The 27432-nt window shown below is 40.3% G+C and overlaps 1 protein-coding gene across 2 annotated transcripts in view; it reads right to left on the bottom strand.

The window, feature by feature from the left end:
• SMG1 (SMG1, nonsense mediated mRNA decay associated PI3K related kinase) overlaps window positions 1-22346 on the bottom strand; it is a 65462-nt gene extending 43116 nt beyond the window's left edge. Inside the window, exons 1-8 of one of the 2 annotated variants that reach the window (XM_027683863.1) lie at window positions 22195-22346; window positions 13118-13281; window positions 9185-9340; window positions 4809-4945; window positions 2474-2532; window positions 1518-1731; window positions 602-727; window positions 435-507 (exon numbers count right to left, since the gene is read on the bottom strand). In XM_027683863.1, the coding sequence (XP_027539664.1) occupies window positions 435-507; window positions 602-727; window positions 1518-1731; window positions 2474-2532; window positions 4809-4945; window positions 9185-9340; window positions 13118-13281; window positions 22195-22283 (1018 nt within the window). In that variant the 5' untranslated portion in view covers window positions 22284-22346. The remainder of the gene's footprint in view (window positions 1-434; window positions 508-601; window positions 728-1517; window positions 1732-2473; window positions 2533-4808; window positions 4946-9184; window positions 9341-13117; window positions 13282-22194) is intronic. The other variant, XM_027683864.1, reaches the window with a different exon arrangement.
• Window positions 22347-27432: the final 5086 nt, after the last annotated feature.

The following is a 27432-nucleotide window of genomic DNA, read 5'->3' as shown; positions in this document are numbered from 1 at the left end:
TGGCACAAGAAACATAACAGACTTGCTATGAATAACTTCCAAGACAACTGCTATAGCTATACAAAAGTTTCTCCATTTTTTAATGCCAGTACAGTCTTTGCCACAAAGATTTTCTAGAAATACTTAAAAGAAAATATATCCTTTCACAGAGAATATATTAAGACCTATAAATTCATTAAAAATTGTCATCAAGTTGCACAAAACTATTGATGTTTAAATGGACCCCGATTAAAGCATCCCAGTTTTCCAGATTTAGCATAAAACGGCAAACGCAAATTTACTAAAAAGCTAGGAACAAAGTCTCTCGTTATGTAGCCAGAAACTCAGTTTGATTTTATGTCAACTTCCATGTTAGTGGAACCAGCCCTGTGTAAGTAAACCCACACCATCTGCAAGCCAGAGCAAACTACTCGAGGGACTCTGGCCAAACTCACCAGACACCTGTTGCGTCAGTGAAGGCTTCTGAGTGTGATCGATGTGCCACCCAACCAGTATGTCCACTGTGTCCTGGAAAGCAATTGTGGAAACAGATTAATTAGCCCATTTGCTGCACCAACATTTCTGTTCAAGAAAGAAAACACAGAGCACAAAGTAAGCTTACCCTAAAATTGGTGCTGAAAATGTGCGGGTAGCACCGAGACACCAACAGGATGCACTTGACACACTTGCACAGTAACTCTGGAGTATCAACGTTTTCTAGAATGGACTGCAGGCTGGTCATTACAAGCTAAAAAGTAAAGCAAAGCCATTAGATATTTCACTTCATTAAAACAATATGTGAGATCTACTCAGTGTTGAACACACAGCAAACTACTTTGATTCAAACAACAAACAACTCAATACTCTTTCTGCAGGAAGTCAAAATGTGAAAAGCATCACATATTCTGCATGGAAATATAATCACTTCCAAGTGGGCATTTGCTTGAAATATGGTGGACCCAGGTCAAAGGCTTGGGAACACAGTTTTCTTCAGATCTTTAACCACAGAACAACTAATTGCTTTAAGTTCCTATCTCTCCTGCTGAAGCTTTTTTGCTCTGTAAATTAAACATTAAATCAGAGCACAGATCTGGACATAGCTGTTCTACACCCAAAATAACAGACCCTAAAACTTGAATGAAGGGACCACATTCTGTCTGCACATATCCTACTCCCTTTAAGGTCTATTCACAATTCAAGTTAGAAATTGTAAATAGGAAGTAGCACAAAGCAATAAAAAGGTTGGATTTTGTGCACCATTCCACTTGAGTTCTATTTTTGGTCTCAACAGGATTCTTCTTCTTGGATCTGCTATAAATACTAAAAAGTTGCATCAAAGTATATATCATCCTACAAAGTGCTTTCTAATGTAATCAGAATCAAAAGAATCCCATTCAGTCTAAGTTCCCTCCCAGTCATAATTACATTTACTTATTATGTCAATACAGCACTACTTATTGTTCCTTCCAGTTTAAAAAGTTCATTCAAGCATTGCACTGGAAAAATCATTAAAAATCCTGTTTTAACTTGTATTTTACCTGCATTAAAGATGAAAAGGCTTTCTTTTCTCCTACAGTCTCTAGTGCTTTGTAGGTTGCACACAAATAAAGAAGTTTAACTTCATCTTTTGTGGATGAACTGAATTTGCTAAAAATCCATTTAAAGATCTTCTCAGCCTCGTAGCTCAGAGAAGCACAAAGAAGGCCAAGACAGCAAGCTCCTTCCTGTCTCAGTTCTTGAAGCAATTTGCTACTGTATTTTTGGGAAATAAAAAAAAAAGAAAGAAACTTAGGATCTCCAGACACAACGGCAGAAAAGAACAAACCATGGACAAATTAAGGCAATTTTCTAAAGCAAAAAAATATATACATGAATGAAGCTGCTTCTCTCCAACTTAATAGCACCAGTGATGAAGTCAAAATTCTGTTTAATATTATTTCTGTAGAATAAGTCAACTTAATAAAAGTATGCAACAAATGTGCTGGTCTACTTGCAACACACTATCCAAGGAAAAAAATTCTTAACATGAAGCTGACCCTGGGTAATAACACTGACCTAAGCACCAAAAAGCCCTCACACACCTGAGCTCCCTCTACACATGCTCTTCACTGGATGTAAATGAATCAGCTCGTAAAAAACCTGAAGTTCAGTTTGCAGCTACACAATTACAGCAGTGCACTGCTACACCCAGCTGATCAAACACAGCTGAGACAGACTTCACCTTACCTATAGCATCAAAGCCACCCTGGTGCATTCACATTCTCTCCATGGGAAGTGTACCCTAGACAGTCTAACAGTATTATTGATATGTCTGAGAGTCTTAACTGTCTCCCAATTTCAACCTGTTCCTGCAATATCACATCCATGCAAAATTAGTGAATTGATTCCTTTCAACCTTTCCCCTTCTCCATTCCACTTCTATACTGAAATCCAAACTTAATGGTGTCATTTTTCCTCCTTAAAGCCTTCAAATTGTTTAGTTTTCCCAGCTTACCTTTCATTGAGTACATCATGAATGGCAGTCAGGATATTATCCAGTTGTTTAACTAGTACCTATAATATAAGATACATAAAAGGCATAAGCATAATAATGGCCCAATACTGTCTCCACAATAGGTCCTGTTTACACCCACATTAAACACACCACTGCCAATTCTGCTTGCCAATAGAATGCTATTATGCTTTCCAAGGCCACTGCAGACTAGCATGAACTATATTAAGCAATACTGCAATACTATCCTAGATGTTATATTTAATATTTATTTACAGTAGCCATGAAAATACACTGGCAGCCTGCTATCAAGGTTTGTTCTAAGTTTAGTTCTTGCTGATAACATTTCATAACAAATGTAAGACTCACCATACAGCTCATGAATAGTGTGTACTGGAGACCAAATCTCTTATACTAATGATCAGTTGTATCACCAGAAAGTTTAATGGAACAGATACTATAATCTGAAGTTTCTACTTAGGCAATCCTGAATTTCAATGAAATGGAATACTATTTTGGGGATGAAACATGATTGATGAACCAGTGCTTCTCAGTAAACATAACAAGAAATACTTGTTTTCCTAATGTGCACTAAACCCACACCACATCACTTAGTTGATTGCAAAATCATACATTAGGTGCAACTGTGTAAGATTAACAAGAAGTTTCCTCGACAAGTTAATAAAAAGGTTTGTTCTCTTTTCTTAAAGACATTCATCTTTAACACAGTAGATGTTATCCAGGGGATTTTTTAAAGATTTGAACACCACCACGCTTTTGAGAGTGGGGGAACACAGAGAGGTCCATGTTTGGCCTCTCAGAACTCAGAAGGACATACTAAAAACATGTCTGGTATCTGCCAAAGAGGCTACAGAAGAGACAAGTGAAGGCATCAGTATCATTTAGAAGCTGAAGCACAATGCCATTAGATGATAAGTGACTACTGACATACTACTTTGTTGAACACACATTTCAACTCTGAGAATGAAAAGAACTCTGTTAAACCACATTGAATAGTGTCAGGAACTGCAGGAGCTACTTCTAGATTAAACACTGTCCATTAACAAGTTTTAGATTTGACATCGCTTGACATCTGATCATATTTTCATTAGTGAACTCAGAGAAGTTTAAACACAAGTTTTTTGGTGACAAACTTTTAACATTCTGACCACTAACAGAGTTTGTCACCACTCAGTTAGACAGAATGGCAATTCCAGTATGTTCTGAGATACCCAAATAAAATGAAGTTACAAAATGAGAAAGAAACCTGGGGAAAAATGCACAGAGAATGGAAGTAATTAATAAAACTCAACCACAGAACAATTGTGGAAAGCATTTACTCCCTAAATCCTTGTAATAACAAGGATTTTGTTTCAGAGGAAAGCTGAAGTACTAGCTTGGCTTGAACAAGGGCTGCTTACACCTAGTTGCACAGGCTAGAATAGTCTCATATATTTAAGTATCAAGCCTTTTGGAAAAGCGTACAATCATGAGTGGTTAATTAATATATAATGAGAGAATGAACCAATTTCTTATAAATATGAATAGACACATGCCACAAAAGAAATATCACAGCACTGCCCGTAAATGAGTGGCAGGGTATTAAACCATCACTTCCTGTTTTTTCAGTACTTGAAAGTACTAAGCTCTCCAAAACAGTGGGTAAGATGTGTCAGACAAAATACTCTTTAATACTTCATTTCAAAATAAGTAATATTAAAAATGTATAGCCACTGAGGGATACTTCCCTCTCCCATCCCTAAATCCTTAGAAAACCCTTGAGAACATTAGAGACTTCAACGAACCATTAAAAATCCTAAAGATGTAAGGAAAACAAAGACTTTTTTAGTTCTCTTCCCATAAAAGGGAATCCACATACAAAGATGCTTAGTTAGAGAGCTGAGTAACTAAGATGAAGCTGTTCACAAGATTAAATACCTGTACATTTTTAATTTAAAATACAGAAACAGTTTTTGAACAAGACAACACCACGTTCTACTTCCTTTTCCCTCAGTTTCCTTGGTGAGGGATCCAAAGGGCATTACTAAGACAGGTCAAAAAAACACACACACGTGCCATGTTTACTCCTACAGTTCATACATTCAAGGAGTTTGGTTTAAGGCAATACGTCATAAGTAATCAAGCAACAAAAAACTTCCTGAATTATGGAAACAAGACAGACAATCCAGGAATACACTCTCCTTTCTTGTGGAATGAAATTCCTTGTATCCAAGATATTCCTTGCAGACGTATCCCAACAGTCTGACTTTTAAAAAGACAGTTTTACAGAAAGAGTTCATGGAAATCCCAGTGCTATGGAAAAGGAAGAATTACTAACCAGTTTGTTTTCTGGTTGCTGAATGAATTCTTTCAGTTGCTTTACAGTAGCCAGTCTTCGGTCTCTGTCGTCTTCCCGAGTAATCCTCCGAAGAAGATTTGACAGTCGAGACTCGTCAGAATAAGACAACGATCGCTCTGAAAAAAGCAATTTATTTTTTCCTACAGCATTTGATCAATAATTCCCTGTATTGTCCAGAATGTGTATTTTTGAACTTAGTCAGTAATTAATAGTAATTTGAGAAAAAAGATAACTCAAGATTTATTTTTAACTTAGTAAGAAGAAAATTAGATGTAAAATCTAACTAAGCTGCCAAAATAATTCATTTTTTCCCATGGACAGCCCAATACCCACATAAAACTCATGCAGAACTAAGCAGAACTGTTTTACTTCTACACAAAAACCTGATTTAGTTCCCTTCTACATAAATGGAACTAAAAAAAAAAATGGGTGTGGCAAGGTTAAATCTGACTGAATAGATAAACAAAAACAATTCAACAAATACTATTTAAAGAGAACCTCATGGATAAAACAAGCTGCTTCTTGAAGCAAAGAACCAGAGTTAAGTTCAAGTAACTACAAAGAAACAAGATTTTCTCTACTATTTTGGTACAAGAAGACAGGTTATGAGTAGCTTTATGATGGGTAGCAAGGTTCTGCTTTGGAAAGGAAAACAGATCTACTCTTCCTTTATTGAGGCACAAAAGCCCACAGTGTGCAGAGGTGCAGTGACTATTTGCTTAAGCAGATCATAATGTAGGAGAATTAACATCTTCCTAAGAAAACATTTCATTAAAGTCGAGCAACAGCACTCAATACCAGATAAGGTGACAGCTTACCTGATTTAGTACCAATTACCTATGAATTCATACAACTAATTAATTTCCCTCTTTTGCAAAAAGGAAACAAAGTTTCTTTCGAGATGTTTAACATTAGATGTTTCGTGGTGGTTAAAATCAGAGGATTCATGGAACACGATGAGGTTTTCTTAGTCAACATGACTAATGAGAAAATCCACGACAGCTACAGACAGCTTTTTGCTCTGGTATGTTACAGTCATCAGGTATCAGTCATCCGAGGGGAGCAGCCATAAAGGCAACCTGGTTAAAATGGGAAGGTTATAATGGAAAAATACTGACAGAAGAGGTCATCTGCCAGCCTGGGAACCTGGAGCATCCTTCTAGGGCAGTTGGGTACCTAAGAACAAGACATCTCAAGCTATCCCTGATAAGCACAAAACCAAGAAACTGCAACAACAAATTTGTTGTCTGCAAAGGTGAAGAATAGACTATAATGGTGGAGAACATCCTGGGAAAGCAGGAACCGGCAACAGCTATTGGCTGCTTCAGCTGGAAAAACAACAGCAAACTGGGAAAGCAAACTGGTCTGAGAAAATAAAAAGCAGCATCATCTACTGGCTGTTCCAGGTGAAAATCAGTAGTTAGTAACTACTGTAGCAGTTAGTAGCTACTGGTGGCTCCAGGTGATTGCATCCTACACTCCCTTACATGTCTAACAATATAAAAATAACTTGCTTTCTACTCAAAATGAAGCTTCTCCCCGAGAGCTCTCCCTGCAAAGACTTGGCTATGTGAGATCTCCTGGGCAGACCAGACCCCCTCTGAGGATGCCTGACTGACTCCCAGCTCTGGGGTGCAGATCAGCTTTGATCTGTCATCAACCAGCCCCACTCCCGGGAGAAGTGTGGTGAGTGCTGTACAGGTAACACTTGAGTAGTGTATAGATGTGCATGAAAGTAATCAAAAGTATATATTTGCTTTACTAGTGGTAACTTGCAGTACCTTGAAACAAATTTAAGAAACAAAAAACCTTGGTGTCCTTGTGTATTACAGATCCTATGAACCCACCCATGGGCCAGTAACTCCTACAAGTTGTGCCATCATCTACAGGAGAGCATGGCTTCTGTCTTATACTCACAAAAAATATTCTCAGCCTTATTTTCATGTCTCTATTTTTTGAATTTAAAAATAAAAGTATGAACAAAACAGGCTTTGATAATCTGTTTCTTGCCAGGCATCAGTTTAAGCAATTAATTTTGAAGACACCTGACATTCTGAAGGATTAGGCAGGCTTAGCAAACATTAAAATAGCAGTAAGAGTCTGAAGGATCAAATCTACATTTTGTTCCTAGCTAACACAACTACACAAGACATGCAGAGATGTTATCTGACAGGCATGAAGAGCAATTCTTTTGAGAATTTAGTGATTTCACAGAAGACTAAAGCATACACAGCCATTTAGAAAGAATTCAAGGTTCTTTTCCCTTGCTTTATCTAGAAACCACAGGTTTCAGTAGTGACGAAAAGCTGCGTTTCTGGTGAGAAACATACAAGGAACCATGATCAACAAAGACACCTTCTGAAGCTGTATCTGAGGTCTTCCTGAGTGATGGTGCCAGAGCAATAACTACAATCCCTGCTAGATGGTCATTTGCATTGGAACATCTCCTTGTATTCTGCCCAGAGCTGAGCCAGCAGCTGTAGTTCAAGGCTTGCCTGCCCATGGTCAATACACACCCAAACTTCAGAAGGATGGACCCAGTGCAGTTATCCACCCAAAAAATTTGAACAGCCCTAGAGAAGAAAGAAAAGGACTAGCAGGAAGATTGCTGCCTGCCCAGAAAACCAGAACTGTATAAATGAAACTACCACCACCAAGATTACTGGTACGAGACACACCTTTAACCTCCGCTAGAACAAGACACACTGTTCAAAACTTTCTACGAAAGCAGTTTGGTTTTATTCAGTTAATACCTAGTGAACACTGGCATTGCTCCCCAAGAGAATAAGTATCAGCTATTTGTTAAGTCACAATAATAATCTTAAAAAAAACCCCAAAAACACTAACCAAGAGCATGACTGAAGCTACACTAACCAAAGCACTACTTAACAAATGCCTGTGTTTTACGCTTTGTGAAAAAATCAGCAAGGTCTCAGCCACAGGCTAACAAACAAGAAAATATCAAAGAGTTTAAAAAATAATCCCACTGTATTTTAAACAAGCTATGAAAAACCAAAGTGACTTGCTGAAACCTACAACAATCATAAAGACAGACAAGTTCAAAAGGAGAAACTCTTGAAATCTGACATCTAGAGGACAGAGAATTTACAAAACCCAGGCAGTAACTTCAGTCATCCAAAATTATCTATTTTAACCTTTTAAGGATTAAAAAGGTGCTCATGTACCTAGGAGAAAAGTCTGAATTTACTATTATTTAGTACTAGCAGAAAATTCATGCATAAGCCCACTACCAAAAGTATTATTTAAAGAGTTCATCTCCTCTACATAGACATAAAAAGACACTAAAAAGACTAAGTAATTTTTATATCAAGACATCAGAATGGGATCATAAAGTCTGAGTTTAACCCATTCCAAAGATCAGGTTTTTGAAACAGTCATATCACCACTTGCTCCTCCATTCTTCCACCTGCAAAGCACCCTGAACACTATTGTCATTTTTTCTTCTGAAATACAAATCCCTGTATGTTTATATATATATGTTTATAATGTGCCTGGCATAAAGCAGTTACAGCTTTTAGTAGTGGCCTAACTACTACTTATACTAAGTGATGCAGTGACAGTGCTTAGTCATAACTAAGTTTCTATTTTCATTCAGAAGTCCTTGGAACAACTTTCTTCTATTTTTTTTTTTTTTAAATTATGACTCAAACCTTAGATAGTGGGAAGAGTCAAGCCTTCTTCCTCACAAACACAAGCCCAGCATTCTTGCACCCTCTTGCAACTCCAAATTTGTTCTCGCTGCATCTCCCAAGACCTTGCCCACATTCTTTTGATGCCTGCAGTTTGTCCCTGCCTCCAACCCTCGGCTGAGCAAGAGGCAGCTGAGTTGTGGCAGGCTCAGGAGTCCCCATGGACTGAGTAATCAGCTGGTTCTGTGATGTGATGACTCGCTGACCTGCAGGCCAGTGAGAACAGGTAACGGCTGAGCTCACCATTGCTGCTCTTCCCACACTAGGGACTCACTGATTAACAGCTTTTTACTCAGGCACCAATTTTGAACAAATCCAAGAGCAAATTCTCCTTCTTAAAGAGTTCTTGATCTCTCTGCCAAATTTGCTGACCTAAATAAGGGTTCAAAAGCCATTTAAAGGAAATTGAAAGATTGAGAGCCTAAGCCATATAGTTGAGGGATCTGCCCAACCTATGGAAGAAGCCCCAATGCTGGGAACAGCAAATACCAGATGACAGTTTCCATCAACATCATCTAATCATAAATCAAAAAAAATAAAATTCACATAGAGTGCCTGATCATAGTGAACTTCTTTTCATATTCTGAACACAACAAATGTTGCCACAAGAGATACTCTCTTCCTGAAAATATGTGATATCCTTACCCTGTGATTTCCTCATGTCTTTTGTGGCTAAAGCACGATTCCCATGCGGAACACTGGTAAAATCAGGATTGGTCACATTGTTAACTCTCAGCTCTTGCCCCAACGACTTCCGACCATAAGTATTTTCCCCAGATCCTCCATTGACACTGTAGCCACCTGTGGAGAAACCAACCTGACATTAAAACAGGCTCTCAGACCATATATTTAGTAGGGTAGTGAGTTATGAGCTATTCAATTCATACACAAATTAGCAGCCCTAACCTCTACCACCTTCTTTAGGCTCCCTTTTCACTTTCACATGCACCAATGTTTTGTTATATAAGTTTCCAGGTCACATATTTAGAATCTTGGTCTTTTTTCTGAAGCCCATGAAAAAACTTCTACTGCAATGAAGTTTAACACCAATTTTGTAGTATTTAATGTTTTCTTATTATTACTTTGACCTTGTATTTTACAAAGAGTTTGTAAAACTGGTAGTACACGTGGTTAGATACATTCACTTACTTGCTCCTTGATTATGCATAATCAAATTTCCATTCTGCTTTTGCTATAAACCCACCACACAGACTCAGTAAAATGGTCCAAAAAATGAGAAAGCTTTTGAAAAGCCAAATATTATTTGCATGTACAGATTGAACAACTCTCTCAACATACAAAGGTCAATATTTTCACACACTAATACTGCCATTATCCTTAATTAAAGTCAATCCTACATTCTCCCACTCGAGGTACATCTTTGGTAACAATACAAAATTAAAATAACAATGCCATTTTGAATAATTCAATTACTCTTACCCCTAGATCCACAAGAATATACATACTCAACTACTGAGACTGAAAATTCTTCCAGTCTACCACACCACTTTGAGGGGCAGGCTGAAGTGAAATTGTCCCCTGAGCCTCCCAATACTTCACTCAATGTATTAGAGCTCATTTCCAAGGCAGCTTTCTAAAGTGCCTTGCCCCTGCCTGAGACAGGGAAGAATGAACTAATAATATTAAACCCAGAACAACAAAAGATATGCAAGATTTCTTTCAGAAAGGGTATTTCCTCAAGTACACCTGTTTCAATGTATAAAAGAAAGTCTGGGGAAAAGGAGAGGTGGCTCCCCATAAAAAGAGGCAGCCCACTGAGACTAAAGGTTGGATAAAAAATAAGTTCAAAGATCAAGGTGAATCTGGACCTCAGCAGTTGTGAAGAACATCTCTTGAAGGCGAAGTTTTTGATAAAAAGCAGATGTTAACTACTGGTAGACACTTGTGCATTTCTATACAGACAGGACTATTACAGAAAATCCTGTGCAAAGTCTCACTTGTAATTAATTGTAATTAATTGTAATTAATTACAATTACAGGAAAGATAGTTTGTGTATATTTGGATTTACAACATTAAATTTTACAACTCAGTTTTTAAACAAACTACCAGGTGTGCCCCCTTAACGTTATGTTGTCAGAAGAAACCAACACTGTTCTATAAAGGAAATTACTTCTAACAGCAAGTAATACATTCAACACTAAACAGAAGTGTATCACTAAAATTCAAATCAACAAAGAAATGAGTTAAATCTAAGATGTCAGATGATCATGCATTCAGGCCACAACCATCAACTATCAAAAACAGAGAAACTACCATATACTACTGGAGATCTTAAAAGTTATTTCATCTTTTTCCTCTAGCACATAAAGTATCCAAGCTTTTCTGGTTGTCTGCAGAGGCATGTAGTATTTGCTACAGCACATTTGACATCACCTCAGCTGAATTAAACACAAACCTATATTCTCCCACTTAACATGTAGATGGTACATCTTTAGTAATAATATTGCTCTAAATCACAATTTTTTTCATTAAAAAACAGCAGGACAATCAGGTTTTTTGCCAATAAGGCTGTGAATACTATATTCTAACTCTTCCCTTATCTCCTGGTCCAAAAAGCTTTTAAAATTTAAATTCTATATTTAAATAATATGATCAGTTATGTCCCTGCTATTAATTTGAGCATAAATATGCAAATACCATGACATAGGAATAATAGTGTAGTATCTTTTTAGCAGTAAGTACTAGGGGACATCATAGTTACAAATCAAAAGGGAAGAAAGTGTTGCAGCAAGGGAGAACATCTCATCTGTAAGTAAACACCCAAGAACATTCTGTTTAGTTTAAAAACTCACACCTTCCAACTCCCATCTTGTTTTAGAAGGTAAAGGAGAAAAGTTAGTTAATGTCAAGGATTATTTATAACAAAAAAACCAACAGCCAGGCTAATCTTACAGATGCAGAGCAAAAGAACAGGAGTCAATAGTTGTAAGTTGCAGAAAGGGAAATCTGAATATCAGAAAAAAATTGAGGGTAAAGCACTAAACAGGCTCCTAAGTGAGGCTGCACAACCTCCCATCCTTAGAGGTTTTCAAATCTGAAAAGCTCACAGAAAATATCAATTTGGAATTTAACTTTTGTCATCAACACCAGAAGCTGGGGTAAGGTGGGTAGGGGGGGTGTGAAATCCAGGACAGAAAATCTCAAAAGAAAATTCCATGCCAGCAGACTCCAACACATGAATTGAAAAATCTTATTAACAAAGAAACTACTCTGCATCTGTAAGCTAACAAATTTCTTCAAAAATAAAAATGAACTAGACATACTTGGAATTTGGTTTTATAGTAAAGAATATCCTAATCATCTCTTTTCAAGTCACACCTGAACAAAATAGCCCAAAGTGCTGAGCTAGCAGAGACATGCCCTGCAAGACAGCACTGGAGGGAGAGGTCGGTGCATTTTTCTTTTCAAATGGCACTTTCCCAGCAACTTCACAAACTACCTTTCTGAATTTGTCCAAAACTTACTAGTTCAGTACACAACCAGTACATTCTTTAAATGCTAGCACACTTAAATTTATAAGAATAACCTACTATGTCAGTGTTAAACACAGTGTAACATTCCACATTAGCTGACACGCTGACAAATACTCCCTAAGCAGTTTCCCTATTAAAGTTAAACAATCTTAAGTTCTCAAGCTATGCAGATAAACATGCTTCTGCCACCTACTAACAGTACCTATTACTTGTAAAAAAATAAATTTGCACCCAGCTGTAATCTCCCCTAAGATACAGCAATTATTTACAGACAGTTACAGGGCAGAGAAGTAGGAGGAGTACCAATACTTTTTAGGTTCCTGAACAAAAACTCCCACACTACTAATCCTGGGAGATTTTTTTGAGTCTGGCCTGCCTGAAGATTTATATAGTCTAAGAAGTGATTCTGCAAGTAAGAAATCCTATTTGATACCCGTATCTGGCAATTAAAAAGAAAAAAATCAGACTATAGATTTCTTTTTCATATATGATTCTGAATGTTTAGCTATTTTTTAGAGATAGTATTTCCATCCTAAAAATAATAAAAAACACCCAGTAAAAATGTATGAATCACACATCACGTGATTCATATGAAGTCAGATCAAGGCACATGGAAGTAGAAACTGCCATTAACGATAAAATATGGATCTGATTACAAAACAAAGATTCTAGTTTGGTGCAGTAAAGCTGCAATAGGCAATATATCAGACTAGTAGCCTGTTTAATCCAATACCAGAAGCACTAGAGAGTATTCAGGAAGAAATCAGCCTGTAGACCAAATATATCCAGAATACTATTCTTCAGAAAAAATAGCTTATTCTCTTAACACATCAAGTCTTCTCTTGCATTCCTCTCCTAATGCAACTGCATATTTTTGTCAGCATTCATATCAACCACAACATTTCTTCTATCCCTGACAAATTTCTCAAAACAGTGATACTGTGACAATGACTCAAATCACTTCACTGCCTTTTTTGGAGGGAAAAAAACCCCACCAAACCAAAAAATTCTCCACCATTTCCAGTTTACTGCCTTTCCCTGAATGTCCCCTCACAATTCACACATGAAACATCGACTGTATACCTTTTTCTTCATTCTGTATGTCAGTGTGGACTCTGATATCATCGTGTCTTTGCCGAGACACCACAGCTGAATTTGAGGGTTGTAATCCATAGGAGGCAGAACTGCCCCGATCTCTGGATGAAGAGTATTTTAAATTGTCCTGGTCAGCTGATGCACTGTCAGTTCTACAAAGAGAAAAATATTTTTTTTATGTAGGGGTATAACAGGAGTGGGATTCACATTCTCTTACAAATATAACATATTTAAATGACAATCCCAAATGTATTTTCCTATGTAAAAAAGTTGTACATTTGACCTGCTTCTTAAAATGTGACCTTAAATTCACACTGGGGTGAGAATTCACTAATTATCTCAACAACATGCAAAGGAAATGCATTCTAGTGTGCCAGTGCCTTTTCTCAGGACATTCTCAAGTCTCTTTTCAGCTGGATGCCTATATAAGGAAAAATTACTTCCCAGAGGTGACAAATAAAATACAACTAGGTACAGGTATGTACTACAACTAGATGACAGAGTGCCTACCATCTGTGAAAGTCATCACTAATCCACACATGAACATTTACATAATATGCCATGGGCCTTACTGAGCAACCAAAACCCTCTTATTAGGTGGAAGAGTTGCTAGCATGTAACTGATAATCAACACAGAAATCACATGTTGGGTTTTTACAAAATAAAAACTGCAAAAGGAAAGAGGTTTTACTGGAGAAAAAAGGTAAATTAAGAGCTGTTATCCTTTAGAGTAAATGATTGCAGATAAAAGGTGAGTTAAAATCTGCATTAAGTTTAAACCACTCTCATATCAGAAAACTGATTTATAGCCCAGAATAAATTTTGAAGGAAAAAGATTAAATTATGAAACCAACTCTCTCACTGGACATACTAAGTGGTTTAATTTTCAAAAATACAGGAACTTTAATGAAATAAACTTGTGTCCATGAGACTTCAGAATCTAAACTCAAACAACTACTTTAAATGCATTCTTACAAGCAATGTTGGAGGTTTGACATTAGAACAAATAACACCCATCCAAAAGAAAAATCAGCAGAATTTTCTTCAACTCAACTATATTTGAGTTGAACAGATTATTTACAGTGAGTGTTCCCCAACCAAACTCTAAAGATCTACTATTTTGACTTTAAGCTTTGGACGTTTCATTTGATTATTTTTCAAAAAGGCAGGACAGGTCATTTCTGTAAATTAACTACAGTTTGTGTAAGGATGAACACCACATGTTCAAGAGAAAAAGTCCTTCATTTTGACTCTTCAAGAGAAACTGTGATTCAAACTGGTAAATAAATTCAGGGAAAAGAAGTCAAATACATCTCGAGGCCAAAAGGGAAAAACACAGGTAAACTTTTTGAAAAGCAGTTGTTACTTAAGCTGTCCTGAAGGCTTGCTACTGTCAAATAAGGCTCAGCCTCAGTACAACTGAAGACCCAGACCATTAGGGTTGATATTTTCAAAACCAATTGGAATTAAAGACATAGACACACATTTTGTTCTCTGGAGAATGTTAAGACATTTTATTATCAATTTGGAACAAGAAGAAAATTGTGCCTTTGCCCTATTCTCACAGTGCAAGTTGACACTAGGTTTGATTGGCAGATATTATTCCCTTTTGCACTATAAGCAAATTCATTTTTAGATATAGACAGTAAGACACTTTTCCTCATTCAGTATTCACTGTGCCATCACATCTACTGCTTTGTTGAGCACTTGCTTGGACTATTTATAAAATAGGCTATGCTACTCAAGAGGCAAAGCCTTACTGAAAGTCTTTGTTCGTGACAGTCAACTAGGATTGTAAAAATCCTTATACAATTGGACCTTCATCATTAACCTAAGCTATGTCAAACAACAAAGCTCAGCACTGTACCTTCAATGGCATGAACTTCAAATGTGTCTACACCATGTGCAGATTTTACAGACATTTACAGAGACCCCGGATTTTCTCCCTTCCCTAAAACCTCAGCAACTCCCAGCTCACTTTAGGCAATTACTTTAGCCTTTCAGTGAAACAGGCTGACAAATTTTCAGTTGATAAATTTAAGTACTGATTGGTTCTTAAGTTTACCTTCCCAAAGGGCATCGCTTTTTTAAGGCAATGTGCTGTATAAAACTGAATCATCTCCAATTGTCAACCATTAAGCCTGAAATTCCTACATCTGAAGGCAAGATGATTTAACATACAATTTTTAACACTGCTCTGCACTTCCCAATCAACTGGAGGACTACCCATGTTCTCAGCTAACCCCACTTCCCACACTACAGCCTTTGAACACTTTGTATAATCTTCCACTGTGGTAAAATACATAAGCCTATTGTTTCCCTGGGAAAACCCACACACTCACTTCATTCTGGCTTTGGGAACAGCTGTTTGCAAGCTAACCTGCTCACACTTTATCACCAACCAAAAGGTGAGTCCAATTTTATTAAAAAATATGAACTTCTCCTATGTATCAGCTTAAGAGACAATAGTTCCCACTACAATAAATGTGTAGCTTAGATAGCCAGCGGTTTCTATCCTTCCTTTATGAGGCAGAAAAAAAATACTTTCTAGAAAGATGCCATTTCCAGAGAATGAGGTTCTGTGACCCCACCAACTGCTGTGGTCCTTATTGCTTGGAAGGAGGATTTTGAACACGAAGGAGCTTGCAATGAGCTTCACACCAGAAGCAGAGCCCACCATCTGATGGGCCTGTGCATTTCCAGCTGCCCAGTGACACACACTATTTCTCAGGTGGGAAGCACATTCAGGATCTGTACTGTAGGCTCCTGCACCAGCACTCTGGGAACTTGTGGCGTGGGCTCATCAAGACCTGTGGCTGCAGCCCCAGTTCCTGTTACCTGTACCTGTGCTCCATCACCTGGGTGGCACAGGCACTGCTGTGCATCCTCACCACGTGCACAGGGAGAGACACTGAATTTCCAAATCCATTTCTGAAAGACGCTGTTTTTCATGTCAGGACTGTAGTTATGATTTTGAAAGACAACCACTTAGAACTCAAAGGCAGGCGCTCTATGGACAAGTTCTTGACAAAGTCTTACAAACAATCACTTCTGCCTCCCTCCAGCCCTTTAGGGTGCACTGCATCCATTCCACCAGGTGACAGGAAAAACTGTACTCCTGGCTCATGCCTGTATTTCAGGAGGGCACTGCTCCTGCTCACATGGCAGTATTTCCACTTTAATTGTATTGTGCCATGCAGATGGCAGGTTAAGTGACAGACCTAAAGCTCAGCATCATCTCTCAAACAACGTCTCTGTAACAACAAATTTATGTTACATACATGACATTGTCACAGGCCTCACAAACATTATATACTAACAGAATCACAACGTGCAATGTTAGCAACAGACAAGGAAAAATAAAAATTTATATGTGATATTACACAAAGTCAGAATGAGAAATTGCAAGGATGAACACGGCTATGACTACCTTATATTATAGCTTCCAAAGCTTATTTGGCACTTTATGTGCTGTTTTATTTCCACCTGAAAAGCTCACTGCTGGAGACTAAGCAAAGCACTTCAAGAGCTCACATGACAGTTTTCATCTGTGCCTGGTTCTGGGTGGAAGATTACCCCATCACCACCAGCACCAACGGGCTGCATACACTGTTTTATCAATATCACTTATAACAAAAGAGATTGCATTCAGTTTTCTGCAGGGTGATTTTAAACCTGCCTTTATTCATCAGAAAAAGAAAATAGTTCACCCACCCAAATAAGCAGAAATGGCCACTACTGTGTCCCCCCTCACTCTCCAAAAAGGCTGCTTAACTTTTTTCCATTGGCATACAAAAGGAAACACAGGCTTTTCAAAAATCTATCTAGATCTCATTCCATCAAAGGTATGATTTGACTTACCAATTTGTTTGACTGAAGAGAGCATGGATGAAAACAATTGGTTTAAAAAAAAAATCTTTATCTAGAAAAAAGATTTTAAAAATATAGGTCAATCAAAAATAAATTGTGTTTCTTTAGTTATATGGAAGCCTTAAGAATTTTTGTCCAAGAAGCTTGTTACAAACAATCTGGAGTATACTGTTTTTCTGTAGCTTTTTCAGAACAACCCTGCCATATGGATATTATTTTGAGACAAAAATCACTTAATTATTCTATTTGATTTTATTTCCAAGTACAGGACCTACATGAAGGCTTTATTCTGAGACAACTCTACTGTGTGAGCTCTATTATTGCTCAAGTTGGTCAATTTTAATTGTTTATTTGCTCAATTTGCCAGTTTTATTTGCTATAGCAGAGATAAATTCTTCATTACTTAAATTATCAACAAAATATTTAAAATTTAAGAGTCACTGTATCCACTCAAATTAACAGCTTCCCACCAAGTTTCCAACTGTTCTTCCACTGGCAGGCAGAGCCGTGACAGCCTCCTTTTGCCATGGTCTTTTCTCATGATTTGGTCCACCTTGCCAAGCTTGAACCTGGTTGAGCCCACTCCAAAGCCTACTTCTGTTTCTATTCCTGTGTCAAGAGAGTGGCCATGTTTTCTACTAGTGAAATAACAACTAATTAACTATCTTCCTCCTGCAATTCTGCAATCTCCACTGCTGGACATCTACCTGCAATCACAGTAGCGTTTCAAATCACCTCTTGATTCTGCATCACTCCATCCTTACACAGTAGCTCACCAGTTTCATTCTGTCCTGTGATGGACATTAGAAGGAAATGTCAGGGAAAGGTGTCATAGGCACATCCTCTTCTTTTTCCCTAGGTATCTTCTGATAGCCATTTTTAGGTACAGGATATTATGCTAGCTAAATCATTGGTCTGATCTAGCATGGCCATTCTTGTATGGAAAACTATCTGCACTCCAAGTTTATTCTACTTTCCACCGACACTTTCATCTTCTCACATCTCGCTCTCCTCTGTTTTCACATTAAAAACAAAAGTTTCCACGTTACAAATTTCAGGTCCCCTATTTTACCAAAAAACAAAAAAGATCTTTGATCTCACACCTTCCCAACCTTATCAGCATATTCACTCAGATGTGAAAGAAGATAGAGAATTATGGCTGCAAATGAATCCATTCCTGCTCAGCATCTCCCACGGGCAGTCCACTCTCTTCCCAATGTTTCCATTGGCATCTTGTTCTCTAAGCTGCCTTCAACATCACTGACTATTTTTCTCTCTCTCTCTCCCTGTGTACATACCTGTATCTCTCAGTCTTTGCTCTCTCCTCTCTCTCAATTACCCCTGAAGAGACAGAAGTCTTATCAACTTTCAACCTACATGACTCTACACACCCATTCTCAGGTAATTTCAGCAACATCCTCAAACACCTCTGTGTTGCCAACTTTCAGGTCTCTCACCTGTGCAAACTAAGGTTTCAGCCCATTTCTAACAAACATTTTCTGTGTACCTTGCTGTACATGCAAACACAGAAGAAAGAGAGTCTCTGTCTCCACCTCCCTCACACACAGCACCCACTACTATCACCTGCTCAATATTCACTCCACGGATCCAGCATTATGATCAGAAAATATCCACAGTGAGTGCTTGCTTTTTGTAAAAGACATGCCTCTGCCCTTCACAGCCACACAAGAAGCACTGCTCACTTTCCTGGGCCATTTGCTCTGATGAGTTTCTTTGCTGTCTGCCAATATCTCCCAATTTGTCTTAAATTTAAGACAAGGTACTTGTCCTCAGTCACAAAGCTCCAGCTAATATGCTCTCCTGCTTAGGCTATAAGCTACCTGGAAGGAGACCCATATTTTAGTGTCCTGTCTCATGTCTAGACCCACTGGGCCCAGGCAGTAACTTGGTGTGGCAAGCACCATGCTAACAGAGATTAGTAACTCATACCACTGACTCACACTGCATGAGGACACATGCCATCTTCAAGAATAAAATGCACTATTGAACCTAACGGGACACTTCTGGAACTTTGCTGAGATGTGAAAGATTGTGTTTTACACTTTTCCACATAATCCCCTGCTAACTGCATTTATGATGGGAGAGACAGAGAAGTCCTGTTCATTAAAATCTTATATTCCTTTTCTCACTTTCACCTAAGCATGTCATAGTGCACCTGCTAACCTGCTACCCTGCACTCACACTCCTGCATTTCCTATCAAAGGGCAGTACTGCTTGTTTCAGTACATAATTAGCCTCTAGTACTCTAACAAATTAACTGCTCACACACAAGGCCTGCACACTGACATGATTTTATTTTTTGCCCCAAAAGCTGCAACAGGCAAAATGCAGTGAGATCTCTTAATCAAAAAAAAAAAAAAAATAAAAGAAAGAAGTAAAGGTCTAGACAGCTGTAAAGATTAGGAAAAAGGGGAACAAGATCTTATCAAGCCTTCTCAAAAAAAACTTCACTGTTCTCTGTCACATATATTCAACACTTATCTAAAAAGTTTTTGTGTTGCTATTAATTTAGAGCCTGGTACACAGCAGTGCATAAACTAATAAGCCCCTATATCTCAGGACAACTTCTTCCTCTGTAATACAGAGCTCTATCAATACACAGTTGGAAAACCAGTCCACATTCATCTGACACAGAGGCACAAATTTAAAAAAAAAAATCAATTTTTTATTAAAAACTACTGTCCCTTAAAGAAGGATCTAAGCTCAAACTTTCAGTTTCACACCATTTTCACCCCAAGCCCCAGTGGTGATTAGCATCACTAAAAACTGAGAGGAATCTGGACCTAGTAATGAAAATCAATCTAGTACATACAGAAATGTGCATTTGAAAACACAATCCATGTGACACTACACCCGTGCATCAGCAGTTCCTTCTTTTGCCTTTAGGAACTTGAAACAATTACAATTACTACAGCTTTCATTACTTTGGCCATGTCCCTCCCCTCTTCTACGCCCTGCAAGAAAGCATTTACCAGCAACATCACCTGAAGTAAATGAAACTAAGAGTCACCAGAAGGGAAAGGGGAAGGAAAGAATATTTGTATATTTGTCTTGTGGGGTTTGTCCAAGAGCATATTCCAAATGATCAAAGAAACACACATTGTCAGTTTTAGGTAACAGATCTCCTTTCAACCGTGCATATGAATAACTTTTAAAAATTAGTTAACACCAAATCAACAAAGACTGATTTAATCTCTGCATTGCCCTTTAAGTCTGTAGTGCAGAATCACAAGAAGTTCCCCATCACCAAAGCCATCTTTTTGAGATGTGAAAAACTGGAGCATAACACACAGAGGAAAACACAATGTGTTTAGGACTGTGTGAACATTTCTGATTCCTGGGCTCCCTCAGCAGAATAAAAAAATGGTAATATTTAAAGGAAAGGATAAAGTTAAATTCTGAAAAGTGACAGGACCAGTGTGGAGGTGTCAGCTATTTCCTAGCAGGAGCTCTTGGTCACACAGTGTGATGGAAACAGAACGAGGCCCTGTCCATGCTGTGAGGCTCCCTTAGGCCACCACACTTTCTCCAGTGCTTTCAGAGTTTTGTTTCTGCTGTGCCTTTGTGGATAATTATTTTAGCAGTTCAGTTTACAGCAGCCGTACTTGAGAGCTAAGGTGGCACCAGACCACAGCACAGGGAACACACCAGAGCCAGACACAGGGGTAACAGTCCAACTTCTTAAACCATCCTTATCGCCAGAAAAAAGGCATTTCTGCAGCTACACTCTCAGTTTAACCCATAACACCACTGAACCTACAGTAGGCAACACTGTATTGGATGAAATCAGCTTCCTAACCCCTGTAAGATGTATTTTTTAGACTAAAAGGCAGAACTCATGACAAATCAATATATCCAACCAGAATGCATTTATAGAAGCCACCCACTGCAAAGTTACATCCAACTTCTTCCAGGTGGGAAGGTCACGAGTTAGGGCCCAGAATTCCAGGCTGCAGCCCAGATACCTGAAGCGAGGTAGTAGTTAAGGAATATGTGAGAGACCAGACTTCTTAATTCTCCCACAGAAAATCTAGATGCTTTAAGAAAACATCACTAACGAGGTTCATAAGTTTTTAAGTAAGGAAAAAATAGTAAGTTATTTGACCAAGTAGTTCAATTACAGAAGAAATTAGAATTTAAATAACCATGCCCCACACACCATTAAGAACTGAACAGCCTCTAGCACTCTTCAAGCAAAAGGAAAGCTTCTTTCACAGTAAATGCTGAAGTTACATCTGTGTTTCTTAAGATCTACCCCCCCATCCACTCAATTTTCCCAGCTCAAACTACATGAGACTGGGACTATCATCTGTCAATACATTGCCAAGCACGTGCCACTCTGTTCTCTGCTGGAAAGTTTATAAGTAAGATCCCATGTTGTGTTAAACTTCCAAAACCACTACAAGAGCCTCATTAAAATACATTAAAAAATAAATTAAGAAACACCAAATTTACTTACAATCTCTACATGACAACTTTGACTCTTCAAATAGCAAGGCTGAGCAGTAGAGCAAATACACTGGCATCAGACACATTAGAAGAAAACAAGATTTGAAATATACTCTCTATACATACCTAAAGAAGTCAACAGACTTCGAATTTTACTTACTAAAAACTGCCAGGTATAAATACACCTAAAGCTTTACAAAACACATTATAAGTAGGCTGGGGTGAGAGCTTATACAGATTGACTGTCCTCCCCAGATAAAAAAAAATAAATATACAGAATAAACCCGCACTATACTGTTAACCCACGAAATATTACGAGTACTCCCGCAGCCTCGGCTCTCCCCTGGTTGTCTGCCAGCTGAAAAAAAACAGGCTGAAAACAGCGGCCCCGAGCCCACCCCCGCTCCCCGCACCGCAGCCCCCGGCCTCGCCCCGCGGCCGCAGGGGGGGCAGCGCTGCCCGCAGCCACACGCCGGGCACGGACACGGACACGCCGCAGGCCGCGGGAGCCGGGGGGCCCCGGGGGAGAGGCGGGCGCGCTGCCCCCGCGCCGGGCGCTGACAGCCCCGTCCCTGCCCCGTCCCGCCCGCCCGCGCTAGGCCCGGCCGCCAGGAAGTGGCTCCGCCGCCGCCCCGCTCCCCCAGGCCCGGCGCCGGGGCCCGGCCGAGCCGCCCGCTCCGCCCCGCTCCCCCAGCCCCGAGCCCCGCGCCCCCGGCCCTGCCCACCTGGGTTGCCAGTCATTCCAGCCCCGCGGGTGGTAGTGCTGCCTGCTGCCGGTGCCGCTCAGCCGAGACCCCGGGGCTCTGCGGCTCATTACCTTGCCCGAGACGGCATGGCCGGCCGGGCAGCGGCGCGGGGCAGGGGCGGGAGGAGCGGCAGGGAGCGGGGCGGACGCGGGCAGAGAGGCGCGGGCGGCGGCTCCTCGGCGGCGCTCGGCGGGCGGTGCTGCTGTCTCACAGCGCAGGGAGGGGACGCGGCCGCCGCGGCTGCTCCGGCTGCTGCCCGGGCGCGCGGCACGCCGGGATGGCGGACATGAGCCGCCCCTCCGCGGGGCACGCCGGGAGGGCGGGCACGGGCCGCGGGGCCGCGGCTCCGCCTCCGCCGGGCCCGGCGCGGGATCCCCGCCCGGGGGGTCCCCGGCCCCGGCACCTCCCAGGGGAGTGAGAGGGTTCGCGGGCCCCGGCCCTCCGGTGGCAATCCTTCGGCTGCGGGGTGTGAGGGCAGCGTGAAGGGGGAACGCAAGCACAGAATAAATGAGGTTGGAAAAGACCCCTGAGGCCGTCGAGTCCAACTTGGGACCGAACATCACCATGTCCGTGTCAACCATTTCCGTGTCAACCAGACCGTAGCACTGAGTGCCCGTCCAGTTTTTCCTCTAACACCTTCAGGGGCAGTGATTCCACCACCTCCCTGGGCAGCCCATTCCAATGTCTAATCACCCGTTCTGTGAAGAAATTCCTCCTATGTCCAACCTAAACCGCCCTTGGCACATCTTAAGCCTGTCCTCGTATCCTGAGGATATGGATATCCCGGGCCCCGAGAAGCCTGGGGTCCCCAGGGCATGGTGGGAGGCGGGGGCTCCCAGTCCCTCAGATTGAGGGAACCCAGAGTATCCCAGACCCCGGTCCTGAGGGGATCCTGAGCCCCCTGGGTGCTGAGGGGCCCAGGTCCCCAGGGTGTGAGGGGAGCCTGGGGTCCTCGAGCCCTGAGAGGAGCCGGGGCTCCCAGGCCCTGAGCGGTTCTGGAGGGAAGACCTTTGCCTGCTGCCCTCTCCCATTTTGGAGATGATGCAGACATCTCCCCCATTCCCTCTGTGCTGCCCCAAGCCTCAGTGGAGTCTGCAGGGAGCTGTGTCCCTCTGAATGGGACATTCATCCCCATGTTTTTTCCTGTTAGGACACCACATCGCCCGTGCGTGACTGCCAGGCAGAGGTCTGATGTTCAGCACTGGTCCCACACTAAATACGAAGCGAACCCCTAAGGTTTCTTCTTCCTCACAGACCTCTTTCCTGCAAGCCCTGGAAGCTGACATTACCTGATTTGACAAATCCAGCTCCTGACTGCAGAATATTCCCTTAGTTATGAAAAATTATAATATTTTGCAGATATTCAGCAAAGAGACCAGGGTAGATCAAACTCTTTCTTTTAATTACAATACCCGAGGTTTGAGACCACTGCAAGACCTGAGGAGACTTTTGAAATTCTCCTGTGCTTAATACACTACGGTTCTGTTGGAGACTTCACCGAGACAGATGGCATACTGCCGCCTCCCTTGGACTCTGCTGGGCAGTCATCATCCTGCTGACACTGTCTTGTTGGCTTACAGTCCGTAAGCAATGTGTGCAAAATGTGGAGATTTCAAAATCAATTTCAGGGAAAAAAAAACCCACACAAGACTTCATCACGACATGGTAACATTTTGGTGCAATGACCCCGTGCCCATCAGATTGTGTTTCAACTGACATACATCTGTGTATCTTGAGTGAATTAGTTTTGCAAAACCAGTCAATTCTGTAAGCTGTGTCAGATCTTTTCTTTCCATCCTTTATAATTGAGATGGACATCCAGAATTACATAATATGCCACAAAATTTTTTTTGTAAGTAGAGCAATAACACCCGTTGCAAATTTGCTGACCCTTTCCAACTAAGCCAAGCAGATCCTCTGCCCCAGTGATGCACCAGGTGATTCTTTTTGTTTCATGACTGAGTAGTGTCCCAGCGGTAACAATGCGAATCACTTGAGGGACAAGGTAATACTAGCAATGTATTTTTAACTACATTTCAAATTAATTTGGCAAGGGGAGGCAAGAAAGCAAGCTGGCTACTATGACCAACAACTGCCTGCTTATAGCAAGAGTTTAAGAGCCACAGATTTGGTGTTCAGTAGAGTAAATTTTGTATCAGAAATCCTGTATTCTAGTGGTGAATTTGCTGCAGTCTGTGTGGTCTAATGCAGATCCCTCTTCTGAGTGCAGTTGTCTCCATTTGTAAAATGGATCAGTGATGTTCAGCTTTCTAAACGGCTGTTGTGCACTGCCTTAAATCTGTAAAATCTTATATAGCTGCCAAAATAAAAGATATATTAGATTTGTTTCTGCAAGGATGATTATATTGTGAAATTTTAATGATATTATAGATAATAGTTTAAAAGCTCATCAAGATTTGTGAGATAGAGCAATAATTATTCCTATAGCATTTTCTCAGTGGCAGATTTCAATCAGCCAAAGATGGATAAGGGCATTCAGATATCACGCTAGAAATTAAGAAGCCCAGGGAATCTGGGGCCTGGATTTTCACAACTGCCTTCTAATTTTCAGTCCTCAAATTTGGGACTTCAGTTTTGGATACTGAGTGGCCAGCACAGACATCAGTTGGACCTGTACATTCTTGAGTCTTGCTAAAAAATAAATAAAGTGTTTAAATCTGGACCCTCTCAAAATAGAAATATATGGACTTAAAAGACCTACCTTAAATTTCAGAAAGAGTCAATGACACTCGCAGAGATTTGTGCCCTGTCTCACTCCTGGGTGTGTGCTCAGTCCACTCCTTCAACCTGTCCACATCCATCCTAGCAGAGAATGCTGTTTTGACAGACACTATGAACCACACTTTCCCCGCTCTATAGTTCATGGTAATGGTTTCTTTATTTAGTATATCAAAGAAAGCTGTATTAATCAGAGTGTTATTTTTAGTTGGAATCAAGTGCAGATTGTATATGTTTAATGTGCTGAAATAAGGCAGTAAGCACCATATTGCATCTTTTACCCCTCACTAGTTTATTTCCTTACTAAACAGTATGTCTAGAGAAACCAGCTTGTGCTCAGGATTGCAAGTCACTCGTGGCCCTTGGCTCCCTCTGATCCATAATAAAGCTACAGATTGAGAGAAAAACAATCACCAACCATAACAGGGAAAGACATGCTATTTCCTCTTCTGGAAGTAGGACAGAAGCCAAGGAGCAAAACGGTATTTAACTAGAGCAGAGAAGTACCAGTCACCAAGATCCTGTAGTCTGTGTATTTCAGATGGATGCCTCGTAAGAATTATATAGGATTCCTACAATAGCATTCCCTATACTTGCCAATTCTACTGTTTTGATGGCAGAATCCCATTTTTATCAATAACTGAGCAGATTTTCAGTTGAATGGCCCCACAGACTATTTTCTGGACTTAGCAGACTCAAAGCACATGTGATGCATGGCCAATCTGTGCAGGCATCGGGAGCCCAGGGTGTCCAGAACATGTTGTACTTGCGGCGCAGGCACAGCCGCCAGCGCGTGCACAGGAGGTCCCCCAGGACTCCCACTGCTTTCTTCATTAAAAATGTCGGCAGGTACGAGGAGCTGTGGAGGTTGTACTGCCCAGCAGGGATACTGTCCATCACCAATAAATGGTGCAGTCCCTATTGAGGCATACCTTGTCTCATCCCAAGCTGGAAGTTTTCCTTATCTTATGGAGTGTATTAATACAGAAATTCAACATACAATTAGTCCTAATAGCAAGGCATTTTGAACCGTTCTACAGTTTTGTGTTGAAAATCGTTTTAGCATGAAAAAGTTAATCTTATATTTTGGAATTCCGATTTGAATACTAATAAAAATCATCTTTTACCTACTTTTCTTTACTTTAAAGACTACAGAAAACATTAATTTATTTTTTCTGAGTATTTATAAAGCCACTTTAAATTTAAGTGGGATAGCACATGCAACCATCTGCTCTGTTTTCTCAAGGTCTTTTAGAGGATATCTTTTACTGAACAGTATTCCTCTACAACAGTGCAACAAATACAAAACATTAACCTTCTTAGAACTTGCATCTTTGCTCTACTGAATTTATGTCTAATACATCTTTAAGGCATTTTACATGTCCTAGGTAAGTAGCATTATGTACAATATGTGAGTAAATATTTGAGTTCCTGTCACAGACATCATCCTGTCATTATCGACTTATTACATCGTGAGCTATATTAGTCCTTGTTTGTGTGTATAAGCTGTTTCTTCATTTTCTGTTTATTAACTGTATGCTTCCTTAAATGTCCTAGACATCATTTTCGTATTACCAGCAACAGTCATATATAATATACGAACTTTCATTTAAGTGACTGGTTTCTAGACAAGTAGTTGTTGCAGTTACTTTGACTTGACAAATACATAACCTAAACCAGTTGCAGGCCTTTAAATATTTAGGTCTTGAAAGTCTAAGGAAAAATTATAGAAAAGTAATTTTTTTTTTTTGTCAATACAATCAGATATGTTGCATCTGTTAAATTTCATCCAAGGAGAGATAGCCCAAAGCAGTAGTTTCTATGCTGGTTTCAGGAGAGCGGACACTGCAGCAATCCTTTTCCGAGTTTTGGGATCCACACGGGATACCTTAGTGGAAAGTCATAGCCTGCATGCAGCGTGTTACGTAGTTAAATTGTCAGCATCATAGCAACTTGGTTACAAAAATGTTTCAGCATCTCTAAAAATCAAACTTCGTGGAACAGTTGAATGTCTGATGTGTAGACAGCGCTGGCTGAGAATCAAGTGTGCTTTTACTCACACCAACTAAAATCTGCGCTACAAGCAGCAGCTCCCTCTCCTCTGCTCAGTGAGACAGGGCCGTGCCCGAAGTCCTGCCCGAGATGTTCTGTTACCTGCAAACCAAACAGCGTGGCTGCAGATCACTTCATGTTGCTGCAAGAGCTGGCTGTGCAGACTGGCAGCTGTGGGGAGAGTGGTGCTGCTTGCATTATTTCTGGAGAGCCCGGGCAGAAGCCCAATGACAAACGCTGCATTCTGCAAGAGTGAAAAGCTGAATCGGGGCTTACGAGCACTTGCACATTATGAAACGCTGCACAAGGCAGGAGCGGAGCTGGCGTGCGCTGCACTGCACTGCAGAGAAAGGCACAGTTGGAGCAAGAAGCACTTGTCTTTCACCATGGATGCCAACAGTACAGGATTATTATACTGTGAAGTCC

This window comes from Neopelma chrysocephalum, unplaced genomic scaffold (assembly GCF_003984885.1).
Source record: "Neopelma chrysocephalum unplaced genomic scaffold, ASM398488v2 Primary Assembly neopelma1_65, whole genome shotgun sequence".
Lineage (NCBI taxonomy): Eukaryota > Metazoa > Chordata > Aves > Passeriformes > Pipridae > Neopelma > Neopelma chrysocephalum.
Note: the sequence above shows the minus strand (reverse complement) of the source record. Positions and strands in the feature narration are given on the sequence as shown.